Raw genomic sequence first — 16,698 nt, forward strand, 5'->3', positions numbered from 1 at the left:
AATACCCCTATAAAAATATTGACACGCCCTACTGGCTACTACTGCTTATGTATGGAGTGTCCTCTGCATGTCGTTTTTCAATTTTTTATACTCGGTATGCGAACGTTTTGGGCTTAGATTATGGATTTTTAGAAGCATTATAGTATGTGGACATCTAGCAGAGTGGTCGCTGTTTTGTAGTTAGGCAACAGCTACAAACAAAGTATCATCTTGCCCTTTATCATGTATTTTTCAACTTGTACTTCATGCAAAGAAGAGTAGTTGTAGGTCAGTGGCCTATACATCCATTTAAAAGAAAAAGTAGGCCTAACTGTAACTAGTTACTTTTAAAAAAGTGGTAACTGTAACTGAAACTAGTTACTTATTGAGCGAAGTAACTGTAACTCAATTACTTTGAAAGTAACTAGTGCCCACCACTGAGTAAAACATAGAAGAGCAATATTCAACGTTATTATTCGTTATTAGATTTGTTGATAGCCTAATTACTTCGTAGCAACGAGTCGACAAATGTTTCACGTAACAATCGATGATATTCCACTCAGGATTTCTATTCTCGTTGAGTAAAGTTCGCTGGTAATTGTTTAATTCCATTGTTTTTCACATACAGGTAGACGGTGTGATAAGCATGGAGTGTCGTAGCTGCGTAGGTTGATATGGCTCATGTGACTGCAGTCGTTATCAGTTTGATTGCTTGGTCCTCCTCTGTACCACAAAGCATCAGCATCAGTTACAAGATCACCATTGATCCATCTCCACGTTCCCTCTACGTCGATGTCATTCATTCCAATCCATGCGTGGAATGAGAGGTTCAAAGCGTTCTTGATGATGCTGTAAACACATTGAACATTGTATAATAGGACTACCATACGCCCTCTTTTAAAAGGATTTGTCCTCTTTTTTCAAGAAAAATGAACTGTCCTCCGAGGACACTAAAAAATGCTCAAATGTCCTCTTTTTTTACAGTTTAGGTTTTCTTGCTTATATTTTCAACGGGATTATATTGCTTGATGATGTTTCAGCGACGGCTTGTAGGTTATTTGTTTTCTAAACATTTTACATAGGCTACCAAGTATCAATGTAACATGCTGATTTTTAAATTCTACAAGAAACTAACGCATTTTGTGGAACTGTTGTTGAACGTTCATTACCTGGTGCACTGTAAGATATTAAACGACATTTTAAAAGCCATGCTCACACTTTCACAAACAATTATTCATTTACCTACATACGTTTTATATTGATAAGCTTACAATGCTTGTAGACATTGTTGATTACCAACTCAGTTTCGTTCCTTTGTTAGGCTACTTGAAACAAATCGAAACGAATGTCTATAAGTGCGATGTGTATAACACCTAACCTCCAGCAAAAGAAATCGTGGCATGGATAGGTCTACAGCTTTGCAAGAAAAGGAACAGATTTTTAGTTCTAGCCATTTTTTGCATCTTAACGGTTATGTGCAGCCTACCGTTTTAATTATATTTCTTGCAAGTAATTTAACAATTTCGTTAAGGCTGTCCATTCCTTGTTGGAAAAAGTTAAGGCTTGGCTACCAAGAGATCGTGCCTGATTTGTCATATTTTGCAGATTTTTGCGATCATGGCTGACTGACTGAAACTGTCTAAAAATTAGGTATTTTTTTCAGTTTTTGCTGACTCTTAATAATATACAATCATTAATAATATATATAGGCTACAATCTTAAAGAAGCACTAATAATGAAAAAAAAATAAGTTAAATGTTCAGTCAATCTGTTTTCTTTTGGAAACTTTTGCTGCGTAGGCCTATTCTGTAAGGATCTAAAACAGTGGTTCTTTACCTTTTGCCTTGTCCACACCACCTTGAAATTAACAACCAGTTCTCGTAGTACCCCCTCCTAGGATTGGCTGAAAAGTAGCTTAATAGTCGCCTACAGTTTAAAATTTTTCTTGAAACATGATAAAAACAACTTTGCTTCTTACGTCGTATTACAACTAACCTTGATAACTCAGCATCCCCCCACCGCCTAAGCACAGGTCTCGCACCCCTTAGTGGTGCGTGCACCCCTGGTTAAGAACCCCTGATCTAAAATAATGTAAATGATTCTTCAAGCGTAAAGTTCTACTTGCTGGCAAAACATGTCCTCTTTTCAGGCGATGAAAATTTGGTAGGCCTATAGTATAAGAGCCTCTTGGCAGATCGGAAATAAAATAATCGACTACTGCTCTTAGAGGTTCATGTTATTGAACTGTATTTTGGGATTTTAAAACATCAAATCAACAATTTTTTTAATACTTTTATGGCTTCGAAATCTTATCTTATTGCAGCAATCAAACAATGAGCAAAAATATTATGAGCTCATTGAATATCAGATAAAGTTCAAAGGGTCAAAGGTCAGTTCAAACCAAGATTTCAATACCAAGAAGTAACGTCTTTTAATCATCCAATATGCAAAAGTGAAACTGAATTTTTCCAATTAATCCATGTATCGAAAAATCTCTTTAAGTGCCTTTAGCTCAAAAGAGATTCTCCAGGAGTACGTGCATCTACTGGAGGTACAAAGTACCAAAGCAGAGTGTACGAGCCTCAGACTGAAGGCTACTTAGGCTAACGTGTGACGAAAAATATCGCAGATAAATCACAATTCATTATGACTAGTAAAGATGCCTTGGTCAATTTTGGTATTGAAGCGAAAAATTTGTTACTTTAGCTTAAAAAAGATTCTTAACTAGGAATGGATGGACCCTTGTAGGTAGCTTTCAAAGCACCAAAGTAAGATGCAGTGACGTAGTGTCTAAGAGGCACAGGGTGACACGTACCCCCAATAATTTAAAAGAGAAAGTGTATCGGATTTGTGAACGGCCTGCATATTGTACGGCAGTGAGATATTGATGCTCAAAGTGAGCAAATTGGCAATCCTGAGAAGAAGGGAGAGAGCAATGGTGAGAGCAATGTGTGGGGTAAAAACCAGGAGAGAGAAAAAGACTGAAGAACTGATGGATATGTTAGCTATGAATAAGAATATTGAACAACTTGCAGGGGCAAAAAGAGTAAGATGGTATGGTCATGTACTGAAGAGGGAGGGAGGAAGTTTTTTTTGAAAGGTATTGACTTTAAAAGTAGACGGGAAAAGGAAACTGAGATGTCCAAAAAAAAAACATGCAACAGATAAAGTCTAATTGAAAGAAGAAGATGCGATGGACAGAACGAGATAGAGAATCGAAGTAAAAACAACCGCTGCAAGGAAAGAATCGGCCACACTACTAGTGAGCACAAAACCAATCTGGATGATGATTGTCGCAATCAATATGCGTAGCATGGACGGTAGGCTGCATTCTTGTTCTAGATTAAGTATTCAATTTTAATTGTGTAATTGTGATAATTGTAATTGTGATGAAACACATTACAAACGAAGCAATTAGGAAAAGAATTGGAGTGCAAGATAGATGGGCGAACAACTTAGCACAGGAAAAGATGAAATTCGCGGGACATATTTTGGGAGGATCGGCAGGACAGCTACATCAATTGGTTATTGAAGGTATGGTGGAAGGAAAGAAGAGCAGGGGAAGGAGGCGACGAACATGGGGAAGTGACGTAATACAGTGGGCTGATTTGTCATGGATCGGAGGAACAAAAAGAGTAGCGGAAGAACGTGACTTGTGGAAGAAGATGATACCCAACCGTCGGATCGGAGACGGCACGTGATGATGATGGAATTGTGATGATATGTTCCTCGATTACTGACCTATAGTAACGTTTAATTCTAACTAATTTTTAATTTTATTTTGATTTTAATAAATACCGATATGGACAGACAGTCCGTGAAGTAAAGTATGAATAACATTAAAGCCCAGTTCGGTCTATTGAACGTGTACGAATCCTTTTGCTAAAATTGTTTGAACTCTCGTGGGCTGCACAATCACCAGACGGATTGGATAATAAAAATACAAGCCACGACCGTTCTAGAGTTTGCTATTGATGCAGTGGACGCGGACACTTTGCCAGAGAATGCGTTGTTGACGACGGACATTTGGAAAACAAGCATTAACGTGCCAACACTGCCCTAATTTTGCATTAAATATTAAATAGTTTTATGGAGGTTTGCGAGGCTACGTTGATTGTTCTTAAGGAGTCGCAGTGCAGAAAGGATTGAAAACCACTGCACTACAGCACAAAATGTTTGTTCACTTGGAACTTGATAACACGCTACTTTTAAACCAAGTAATGCCCACATGTTACTAGCTATGCCACCAAAGTGGAAACAAATCTACAAAATTACTCGAAGTATGATATTAAAGTGCAAGGGAACAAACAATTTGTATGACTTAAAAAGTCTTCGAATAGGTTTGTATTACATACATCAGTAGGCTACATTTTAATTTTTTTTTAAATAATATCCCTTTGTGGCTATGTATTTATTTTTTTACAACTGTTATAAGCTTTGCATCAAAAAGTTACTATGGCGTTACAATTAAGTTTGTTGCAAGTGGATGACTTGGTTTGTAGCAGACATGGACAACTAGGTAATTCTAGTTGCCTAATTCGATGAATTTAGAGCAAAATGTTAATAATTCGAATTCTATTCTAATTTGGTAAAAACTTGTTTACTCTAATTCTAATTCTAATCTAATCTCCAGTTTTGCTCAAATTATAGTTTTTTCAACAGTGTTTTTCAGCAAATGAAAGGAAACCTCATGCAAGGAAAATGCAATAAAACGATCAAGATCAAAGTGTCCTTCCATCGCTTAAGTAGAATGTCTAATATGACGTAAATGGTTTTGGTGCAGTGATAAAGGAATGACACTTCGATCTAGAGTTGCCACATTAGCGTTTTTATCCAAATAGAAAAAGACATGTGCCAACTGCTTTAAACTAATTCTAATCTAGTTTAAATTCTACTCTAGTTTGCGAAAACTTACCTAGCTCTAATTTTAAGTCAAGTCTAATTTGTAAAAACTAAAATAGCTGTAATTATAATTCTAGTCTAATTTCAAAAAGCTAAAGAATTCTAATTGTCCAAGTCTGGTCTATACTACTGTATGTCATTACATACTGTATCAAAGTTAGTAGGCAAGAGAGGCAACAAAATTTCACAAAATCTCATAGGGTACGGGCAAGAAAAAGTTAAGAAACTCTGCTTTAGTCGGTTTAGATACAAACTTTTTATATTTTTATTGGGCAAACTGATTTGTTAGTAACGTTGTAACAGCACTGGTACAGTCATCAACCATGTATGTGAAACGGGGGACTCATTTCTTTCAAACCTTTCATCTTACAAACGGTTTAAGACAGGGAAGGGTTTTAAGTCCATATCTTTTTACTCTACAGTATATGTCAATTATTTTAAAAATAAAAATAAACACTTGAAAACCAAGTTGCTATAAGATAGGGAATGGATGTTTGAATCATATTATGTTTGCTGATGACCTTTGCCTTAGTCTGGTTGGTTTACGTAAATAGGTTGAAATCTGAAAGGAATTTGCTAAACAACAAAACATTACTTTTAATTGCAGAAAGTCATTTGAGATGTTGTTCAAACCTAAAACTTTCGACCTATCTGCCACGCTCAAAATGTGTATTGGTCAGGAATCAATTCTCTTTGTTGACAACATTAAGTATTTGGGTGTACTGTACATATCAACTCTTCTTTATCAGATAACAATGATATACGGGTACTAAGACAAGTTAAATCTTTTTGTTGCACAGCAAACAAATTTAAGGAATAATTAATAATCTATTAATAAATAGAATAAATGTTCATTAACCCATTAAAAGCCGCCATAAGTCCCCATTGCTCTTTTTAGAAAATATTTCAGCCACAAAGTTGTATTGTCATAACTTTTTAATTAGTTAAAAAAAATTTGATGAATTTTACATTTTTGATGTATTTTTTTTGTTTGCCTTTTAAAAGGACACCGGCCACATGGTCAAATATAAATCTCGCGATACCTTAACAGAAGCAGGTGTTTGTTTCGGTTGAAATTTGTCAGATCTTTCTTGAAGGACGTTTCAAAGTTATTGTATGAACATTGAACATATTATATTCACGATAACCATCGGCGTAGCTAGTGGGAGGGTGCCCTTCCCCAGTAAGCAGTCTCCCCCCTCCGGTCAGAAGCTTGTGGCGGCAGAATTAAATGAAAAAGCATAGTACAAATCTTTTTTGAAACGGATTTAGCTCGAATTCTATTTTCTGGCTCCTACTTCACCCGTTCAGGGGTGCAAAATCATGGTCCGCCGCGGGCGGCACAAACCATAGTTATACGCCACTGACAGTCGTTGGCTCCAGCTCGTGTCCAAGCATTGGTTTCGTCATCAAATCGAATTTGGCTGTGGATGGTGATGTTATATATGGCTTTGGAGGCCACTCTATGATGGAAAAGACGTGGGCAAAAGTCACATTGTATGGAGGGTATGGATTGTATAAAGGAAGGACGTGGTAGTTTTAGCTTTTCTAGTGTTTCGTTTTTCTTGGGCTTTTTGTATCCTTTTTTGTCGAAAATGCCTTCTCTAGATCTTTTTCTCCAGAGTGATCTGTCACTAGTAAGTTTTTCCCATTATCCCAGATCAATGTTAGCGTGGTTGAGGGAGACTTTCAACTGATCTTTGTATCTCATTTTTGGTATTCTGGGGTGGGCTTTTTCCTGTCTCTAGTTTACCATAAAGCATTATTCGTGGAAGCCTCGTTGTCCCTTTTCATGACATGTCTTGTCCAGCGATGGCAGTGTTGTAATATGGTGGCTTCTGAACTGGGTAACTTAGCGCGATCAAGGATTGCATCTTTGGTGAGACATTCTTCCCAACGAGTGCCTAGCATTTGACCCAGTTTCCTCTGCTGGAAATTTTCAAAGCGTTTGATGTAACGCGGTAGGCTATAATGTCCAGGTTTCACAAGCATAGAGAAGGGTAGATAGAACGACTGCCTGGAGGACCAGAATTTTGTGCGGAAAGATATAATGGTTGTTGATATAATGATTGTTGCAATATAGCATGGTTGTTGAAAACACGATGGTTAAAGTCTTCTATAGGCACAATGTGCTGCTTTTACACGATGTTCAAAATCCTTTGACAGTGTAACAAACAGCCAAAAAAATGTGGCCATGTGGCCGGTGTCCTTTTAAAAGGCAACAATAAATATAAAGCAAAATATACAAACAAAAGAAGCAAAACCTTACACAAATTAGAGTGTAGTAGGAAGCACAATATTATAGAGTGTCAAACTATGAAAAGACATAATTCATATCTATTACTAATAGGCAATAAAACATGCATGTTCCTCCTCACTTCACTTCTTCCGGTTCTTCTCATTTTTCAACAATCTTTAAACTTTCACAAAATCCAGAAAAAGTACGTTATGCCAGTGCACATCAATGTCAAGCTGCAGCAAGTGTTAGTGCTTTTGAAGCTTTCTTGCCAAAATCATGTCGTGCCTTTGATCAACGTTATTATAAATCTTGCAATTCTCTACTTTCAGCGTGTCCTCTGACGCTTTGTAAAAATCGAAATTTTTTAAGCACTACAATGGCAGCTCCAGGTGGCATCTTGTTGACTTTTTGTTCTTTGCGATCTAATAACTGCTCTCCATCTTCAAAGAGAAGAATCTGTCAGACTTGCTGAGCTGACCGCAGTCCATTGTATCTGCTAGTGTTTGTGCTGAATTGTCTTCTGGCTACTTTTGCGCCGCTGCTGTTTCCGTACAACTGTATGCTTTTTTTTGTGAATGTTCTCGGTTTGTTTGTTTATTTCAAATATGGAAATTCTTTTCCGAAACAAATCGTCGTCGTGTGAGCCTCTGGGGCTGAGGGTCTATTCTTTTACCACCCCAGATTAACGATGTTCCCGGACTACACTGGAAGGCGTCTGGAGAGCAGCCAGTCTTTGGTTTCATCATCCATGACGCGCAGACCTTGCACTCCGTTCGGTGGCTTGAAGATGGAGCAGTCATTGATGATGTGATCTGCAGTCTGTTCCTCGGCACCACATTTACAGGAGGAGGAAGAGGTCATTCCTCATTGGTGCATGGTTAAAAGGAAAAGCCCGACGCCCGTACGGATACGGTTGATGCGCACCTATGCCTGCTTTGGTAGTGTCAGGCCGATGGGGCTTGTGTCGGCGTCGGGGATGAACGAGTAGAGTCTGGTGGCGCTTGACTTCCATTCAGAACTCCATTTATGGTCCGCCCAAGTAGCCGCAGAGATTTCTTGTACATCAGCTTCATTGATGAGAAGTTGAGCGGCTGACACGAATGGGTGTCTTGAATTCAGTCGACGGGAGATGCTCGTTTAGGAGAGCAGAGATCTTGTTGTGGAGAAGGTGGTTAGGCTCCAGTGCCCGTCGACCGAGGGACAGAGTGGCTTCTTCGCGACGAAGCTCAGCAGGCTGGATGCCAGCGAGAATGGGGAGATTGTCCAATGGTGTGGGATGCAGGCATCCGGTCACTGTGCGCAGGGCGCTGTTATTGGCAGTGTCGATGTTATGGCAATGAGCACTGCGGCACCAGACAGGTGCACAGTACTCTGCTGAGGAGTAGGCTACACAAAGGCTAAGGCTGCTATAACGGAAAGTTTCAGCCCTCGCCCCCCAGCTAGAGCCTGCCAGGCGCGTGAGTAGCGCAGCGGGATGTGAGTTTCTTGCACAGTGACACGAAATGGTGGCTGTATGTGAGCGATCTGTCCAGTGTCACCCCAAGATATCTTGGTTCGCGGCAGAAAGACAGAGATATTCCGTTGTTTTGGACGTGTAGCTCATGATCAGCTTCCCGATTAAATTGGAATTAAAATAAATTGGATTCCGAAACAAATAAATAATAATAATAATAACTATTGTAAGCACTACTTGTAACCTCACCTTCTATTGGTGATGTTTCGGACCCCGAAAACAGCCAAATCAGCTCCAATTTCGTTGCAACGCAATCTGCTTCTTCTATAATCATTACGGAAAAATAACACTTTGTATTGAAATCTATTGGGCAATCCAATCCATCCGTCATCTAAGGTTGCAAAAGGGGTTGCTACGATAAGAATTGTATAATGTTTAGTAATTAGTCACAACTTGTTAAGTAAAATGATCTCATCGTTCACAGGTTTTACTGCTCAATACGTTTCGGTTCAGTTTATTTTTGATCTGTTGGCGAAAAAAACATTTAACCACCCATCTGTCGTCTACATTAGATTTCTACTGACATATTAAAACCAACGGAGGCTACGCTCTGTCATAAACTTTATATTGTAGTTTGCAAAGTGAGGTGATTGTTTTATTGCAAACGCAGGTGTGTTTGTTTGGAAATACTTTTATAGCTCAACACTTTCGATCACTAACCCACGTGCAACGTCATAACTAGCAGCCCTGCTGTCTCAATAAACAGCGTTGTTACAATAGTAATGATATTCGTAAAATGAGTTTGCTTATTAAAATTATTTTCAGAATAAATAAATTGAGTATTGTTGAGTGGAGTGGGAATTAAATTGATGTGCGTGACCGAAGACTTGGTAATGAAGATGCTTTATTTTTCATTTTTCTCAGCAGGTGTACTTTTTAAATAATCTACCATCAATTCTCTCTCTTCGGACCAGTACCTTAACGTGGTGAGAGATTTTCCGTGCCACAGTGACCTCTAGAGCACGGAGCTAACTGCCAGGCTGGTCGAAAGGTAAAGGCCAGACAAAACGTAGTCCAAAGTACCCAACGGCGGAACAGGAGGATAAAGTCAATCAAGCTCAACGACTGTGAAGGCTGCGGCATGCCACCAGCTCCAATCGTCTTGACTTGCCTTGCCATTGGATGAAGCTGATGGCTTTGCCAAGTTTAGGCCTATGTGTGCTTGTTGAGTATGCGCCAGCAAGTCCACGCTAATCAACTCACGCACAGGCGTCTTCGCAAGACATTCAAACCTAACGGCGATCGATAATGCATAACGGGAACAGGCAAGTGAAAGCTGGAAGTTTCTAGTGCCGACGTGGAACGTTAATGGTGGTAACTTGATTCAGTCGCTCTAGCTTTCGGAAGAAGCAGGAAAGATGTTTGGCAGCTGTTATCACGACTGAACTGCAGGGTGGAATGAAATTGGCAGAATTTTTTTTTTCTGTTTTTAAAATTTTTATTCGTAATAGCAAAAAAAGAGAGTGTATGTCAAAACAACATGCTTAAATATTATCGAAACATTCTAACATCATAGGTTGCCACATTACGTGTAAACTTTTTCACTTTCATTGAAAATTTATGGAAAGGTTACAACGATCATTTAATCACATTAACCACTTACGTTGGTTAACTATTACAAAATAAATACACAGCAAACCCATGTTATTATATTCAGTATATATCCATTATTGTCAGCTTTGATTTTAATTTCAAGTCATTTTCATCTAACGCTAGACCAAAATACGATTTGCCTGTCCAGTGTTCATTCGACTGGTTAAAACGGAGATTTTAAAATCTGTTACTAAGTTTATTTCTTTAAAATAAAAATGTCGGTTGGGAGTGTAGCCTACTTGGCTCCTTGCGTATTGCAGTGATTCGTTCATTCATTTTTATTTAACTACTTTTACATGTATTAGGTTTCCTGATGACGGCAAAGAGTCCGTGCTGAAAACGTTTGAATTTATTACGTTGTTAGTCAGTTAGTGTATTGTATTTTTTTTTAATTTATCGACTCGTTTAAAAATAAAACCTTTCTGTAAATTCGAATAAAATCGATTTAAAAGTTGAAAAACGAGCAGTCATTCTAAATAATCGTTGCATGGACAAGCCCAAAAGTCTCTTGTTGCTTGGTGGGTGAAAAACGTTTTAAAAATGTTTATGGCAAACCAAGCCTCCATTACGTGCTCCACTGATTAATTCTAGAAGTGCTTTTCTTTAAAGTAGATAAAAGGTTTGATGATTTTGAAAATTAAACTAATCAATAACAAATTAACTCAGTTAACTCATAACCTACAATGTAGGCTATTTATGTTTACCTGCAAATTGTGACTCCAGTTTTCTTTCTAGTTCCACTATCTTAACTGAAAAATAAGTTCAACTGCTAAGAATTGGAAAATAAAACGTGGAAAGCATTGCCCCAATGCCCCATGTGCGAGCAGTAAGTTAATATGCAAAAATTAAAATAAAATGGTTGACATGCAAAATGAAAGTTGCGCAATTTGATGTTACACCAAAGTCTTTAGAATCGCACTCTTCGCACAAACAAAAGGAAATTGTATGCATAGGCATTCGCATACATAAGCACTGGCATACATAAGCACTCACATACATAGGCCTAAGCACTTGCACACATAAGCATCCGCATACATCGCATACATAATCACTCGCTTACATAAGCACTCGCATACCTAAGCACTCACACACATAAGCACTCGCTTGCTTATGCACTCACATACATAAGCACCCGCGTACATAAGCACTCCCATACATAAGCACTCGCATACTTAAGCAATCGCATACTTAAGCACTCGCATACATAAGCACTCCCATACATAAGCACTCACATATATAAGCACTCACATATATAAGCACACGCATACATAAGCACTCACACAGATAAGCACTCGCACTCATAAGCACTCGCATACATAAGCACTCGCATACATAACCACTCACATACCTAAGCACTCGCATACATAAGCACTCGCATACATAAGCACTCACATACCTAAGCACTCGCATACTTAAGCACTTGCATACATAAGCACTCGCATACATAAGCACTCGCATACATAAGCACTCGCATACATAAGCACTCGCATACATAAGTACTCGCATACATAAGCACTCGCATACATAAGCACTCGTATATATAAGCACTCGCGTACATAAGAACTCGCGTACATAAGCACTCGCATACATAAGCACTCGCATACATAAGCACTCGCACACATAAGCACTCACATACATAAGGACTCGCACACATAAGCACTCGCATACATAAGCACTCGCATACAAATACTCTAAATTTTATTTCACCGTCGGCGTTCCGATTTTCGCCAAATTAAAATAAGCAATTTCTATTTACCAGATTGATTTGTGAGTTGTTCATGCAGTGACGATATTTTGTCTGAAACATTAATAACACGAAATTAATAATCATCACATTTATATTAACAATAACAAAATGAAAGGGTACAAAAATTCAACAAAGTTAAAGCTAACATACATTTAAAATTAAAATAAAACAACATCTATCCACGACTTGTTTGTGAGTTGTATATGCAGAGACGATATTTTATCTGAAACAACAATAGCACGAAGTGAATATGACTCACATGTGTAACACACACCAAATGAGCGTGTTCACCAAAAGTCACGTGCGTATGATGCAAACATTAACAAACAAAATGGAAGTGTACATCAGCAGTCACCAATGTCTACAACTACAACCACAGTGCAACTGCCAGAGTGCTCGAGTTGCAAACGGTGCCGAAGTGTTAGTACCTCCCCGATAAATGGCAAAAACGCAACAAAGTTTTATTAGTTTTACGTTTATGTTGTCGTGGCATTTGCTTCTAACTTTGTTTTAGCAGAAATGTTCTTTTAAAACTCTGTTGAAGAAACCGTATTTTTCAAATTACAAAAATTTGTGATAATTTTGATCTTTCAAATTATCCACCAACCAATCAACCCATTTCCATTATTTCTGTTTTCACCTTTACATTTTGATTCCAGTCGTCTTTCCTGTTCCACTAACTTATCTGAAAGCTAAAGCTGATTGCTCACATTTGGATGATGAACATTGAACACCACAACACATGGTTGTTACTTCTTTTATATGTTGCCATTGCATCACATACTTTATTGGCTAGAACAAACAATTTCTATTGTCTATACCAAATAACGTAGTAGTAATAACAATATAATTTTATTAACGGTACAAAAAATGCAACTCAGCCAGCAAATCAGTATGATTCAAATAAACACAAAAGCAACAATTTACCTTTGACAACTTGCTCAGCAATTTGCTTTATATCTTCTTTCTTGCACCCACCCAAAGAATTCTGTCCACCTTGCTGGATGTTTGAGTGCACATAGACGGTCTCAGAACACTTGCTGCTTGGTGGAGGTTCCTTTTCAGGATCAAAAGTTCTGCAAATTGTCGTCGGCTCTTCGTGGCTTATTGGAATTGAAAGGCAAAGAGCTAAAATGACCCATTTTACAAACATGTTCATTTTGATCATTGAAATGTTCAACAACGTTAGAATTTCACTTATGCCTTGTACAGGGAGACAACAAATTGCAAAATGATCTATTTGGCGGATTGTGGTCAACTGCTTGTATGCGCCACTTGAAATTTGGGTATTCACGTCACATCCGCTAACACGACATGACACATATTTGCTTCAAGCATTTACCATTGACTAGGCCTACCATATTTGCATCGCCTAAAAAGAGGACACGTTTCGCCAGCGGGTAAAATACAAGTAGAACGTTACGTATGAAGATTTTTTTACATCTTAGGCTATTGGATAATTATAAGCGTATGCAGGAAAGGTTACAGCAAACAAACATACACAAAAAACCCAGACAAATTTGTTTTTCGCAAGCCGATTTGTTGCGACAAAATAAAAATGTGATGTAGGGGAGAGTGGGGCACAGTTGGACAAAAAATAGTAAAATAGAAATCCCGTCTTTATTAAAAGTCTAACAAAATCCAACTTTTGCACAACAACAAAGTATCACACTGTTAACAAAATGAGACAGTGAAACAACACTTAGGTAATGCATATTAAATACTACAGTCAATTGAAAAAATTATTTTTTTTGTCCAATTGTGCCCCGGTAATGGGGCACAATTGGACATTTGCAAATTTTATCAATGGTTTAGAAACAACAGTTTAAATCAACACAAAAGTAATCAAGAAAATGACAAGGACTTTAATAAATAGATTTCACTTGTTGATTGCGGTAAAATCAGGGAGGAGGGGGTCTTGGAAAAGCAACTTTACCCCCCCTCCCCTTAAAATTTTTTCTTGTCTTCTAAAACATGGATTTTTAATGTTATTACAACGTTTAAACGACATTGTATTACATGAGACCATACACTATTAAAAGAAATGTTCTTAGAGTATGATATACCATGTGTGTTGCTGTCCAATTGTACCCCAAAATTTGTGTCCAATTGTGCCTCACACACCAACATCGATTTAAAGTTGGGCAGGGACAACCTGTTCTAAAAGCCAGGTCAAATTAAAGATAATGAAAAGATACTTTACTGTAGGCTATATGGCTTAAACAGAAAAAGAAACTAAAAAATTTTAGTTTACATTAAAAAATTACAATTAAAACAAAATCCACAAAAAATACTTTACAGTTGCTAAAAGACTTCCCACCGCCAAACTCAATACACGACCAACACAAACTCTTAGAATTTTTATAGTAGGCTACAACGATTGATGTGAAACTAATTTTTTGCCGAGGCATGGAGTTCCATCGAGTTTTCAATTTTTTCTATAAAATACGATATCCAATTGTACCCCATGTCCAATTGTGCCCCACTCTCCCCTAATAAAAATGTGACAAATCAGGCAGTATGTGCAGGTAGCCATGCCTTAACTTTTTTCAAAAAAAAAGGATCCGCTTTAACGTAATCACGAAATCATAAAATTACTTGCTTGAAATATAATTGAAGTTCAAAAGGCCTACAGCTGTTAATGAGATGCTAAGGATAGACTCAACTAAAAGGCTGTTACCTTCCTTGTAGGCTGACTATTGTGACTGCATCATAGATTAAATTCATTCTACATTTGCACCCACATAAGTTGTAAGCATCCACGCCACGATTTATTTTAAAAATAAATATTTTTGAAATATTTATGTTATGCACAGTGCACAACTGCACATGGGATATTTTTTCGATTTGCTTCACTTGACAAATTGGCCAAACTATTAGCCTATGTCTGATAATCAGCAACGTCTACAGGCGCTGAATCAATACAAAATAGATCTGGGTAAAACAATAATTTATTGTACAACTGTAAGAAGCTTAGCTAAAATGTTAAACTCTTTTGCAAGTTTTTGCGTTTTTTAATGATGTATTTTTTTTTGATTTTGTCCCAAGTTTTTATTTTCATAAACTTGTTGATCAGATCTCCTCAAATGAGGAAATTTCCTCACAATTGTTGCATTGGATTTGCAGTTCCACTCGCTGACCACTATTTGGCTACTTTGCCAAAGACAATCGCAAAGCAATGTAGTGTGTTTCAATGAACGGCTAAGATTGTTTAGAACAGCAGATCAATGTTTTTTTGAAAATCTATTTTGAAAATCAGCATGTTGCATTGGTACAGTGGTTGGAAATTGCGAAAAAGTCACATAACAATGAAATCCTGTTGAAAATATGAGCAAGAAACCTGAAAATGTAAAAAAAGAGGACATTTAAGCAATTTTGGGTGTCCTCGGAGGACAATTTATTTTTCTTCAAAAAAGAGGACAAATCCTCTTAAAAGAGGACATATGGTAGCCCTACCATTGACGCAATGTTCAGTAGATTGATTCAATGCAGAAGTGGTAATCGTGGGGATGTTTTGTATCTGCTTTTATTATATTACAAATCTTAAGCATTATGCTTGCCCAGTGGCTATTTGACTTTTATTGGATACTGAACGAAATATTTCAGTTCCTCACTTTGGTTTCCTTTTATTTAGAAAGCCAGTCTGTTCTGCTTCGATTTGTTAATTATACGTTCATAGAATCACAACAACAACCAACTTTCGACATGTGTTACTTCAACAAAAGCTTAAGATATCTTGGGGTGACACTGGACAGATCGGTCACGCACAGCCACCATTTGGTGTCACTACATAAGAAACTGACATCCCGCGCTGCGCTACTCAAGCGCATGGCAGGCTCTAGCTGGGAGGCAAGGGCTGAAACTTTGTGTATGGCAGCCTTACCCTTGTCTACTCTTCAGCAGAGTACTGTGCACCTGTTTGGTGCCACGGTGCTCACTGCCATAACATTGACACTGCCATAAACTGCACCCTGCGCACAGCGACCGGATGCCTGCGTCCCACACCATTAGACAATCTCCCCATTCTCGCTGGCATCCAACCCACTGAGCTTCGTCGCGAAGAAGCCACTCTGTCCCTCGGTCGACGGGCACTGGAGCCTATTCGCCTTCTCCACAACAAGATCTCTGCTCTCCCAAACAAGCACCCCATGGAGTGAAATCAAGATACCCATTCGTGCCAGCCGCTCAACTTCATATCAACAAAGCTTATGCACAAGACATCTCTGCGGCTACTTGGGCGGACCATAAATGAAGTTCTGAAAGAAAGTCAAGCTCCACTAGACTCTACTCGTTCAATCCCGACGCCGACACACGCCCCATCGGTTTAACACTACCAAGGCAGGCATGGGTGCTCATCAACCGTCTCCGTACGGGCGTCGAGTTTTTCCTCTCAACCATGCACCAACGGGGAATGGCCTATTCCCCTCCTGTGAATGTGGTGCCGAGGAACAGACCGCAGACCACATCATCAATGACTGTTCCATCTTCAAGCCACCTAACGGAGTGGAAGGTCTGCGCGTCATGGATGATGAAACCAAAGACTGGCTGCTCTCTAGTAGCCTTCCAGTGTAGTCCGGGAACATCGTGAATCTGGGGTGGTAAAAGGATAGACCCTCAGCCCCAGAGGTTCAAACGACGACAACGAACAAAAGCTTCTTTGATTTCACTTTGTTTCATTTGAAATTGAATCTTTAGTAGTAGCGGATCTATAAAAAGTCTTTATAT

General features: G+C 38.4%; 1 protein-coding gene across 2 annotated transcripts; it reads right to left on the reverse strand.

Moving 5' to 3' along the window:
• Positions 1–203: 203 nt before the first annotated feature.
• On the reverse strand, positions 204–13,614 carry LOC145784537 (C-type lectin domain family 17, member A-like). 2 transcript variants are annotated; one of them, XM_082596379.1, is made up of 5 exons: positions 12,901–13,612; positions 11,983–12,024; positions 10,931–10,975; positions 8,823–8,985; positions 204–828 (listed from the first exon to the last, which is right to left on the reverse strand). In XM_082596379.1, exons 1-5 carry the CDS (start codon positions 13,139–13,141, stop codon positions 582–584), a joined length of 738 nt encoding a protein of 245 aa, XP_082452505.1. In that variant the 5' UTR covers positions 13,142–13,612; the 3' UTR covers positions 204–581. The 2 variants fall into 2 exon arrangements, with proteins under 2 accessions (XP_082452505.1, XP_082452506.1); XM_082596380.1 differs by lacking the exon at positions 11,983–12,024 and having other exon boundaries at positions 12,901–13,614.
• Positions 13,615–16,698: the final 3,084 nt, after the last annotated feature.

Source organism: Aplidium turbinatum, chromosome 15 (genome assembly GCF_918807975.1).
Source record: "Aplidium turbinatum chromosome 15, kaAplTurb1.1, whole genome shotgun sequence".
Taxonomy (NCBI): domain Eukaryota; kingdom Metazoa; phylum Chordata; class Ascidiacea; order Aplousobranchia; family Polyclinidae; genus Aplidium; species Aplidium turbinatum.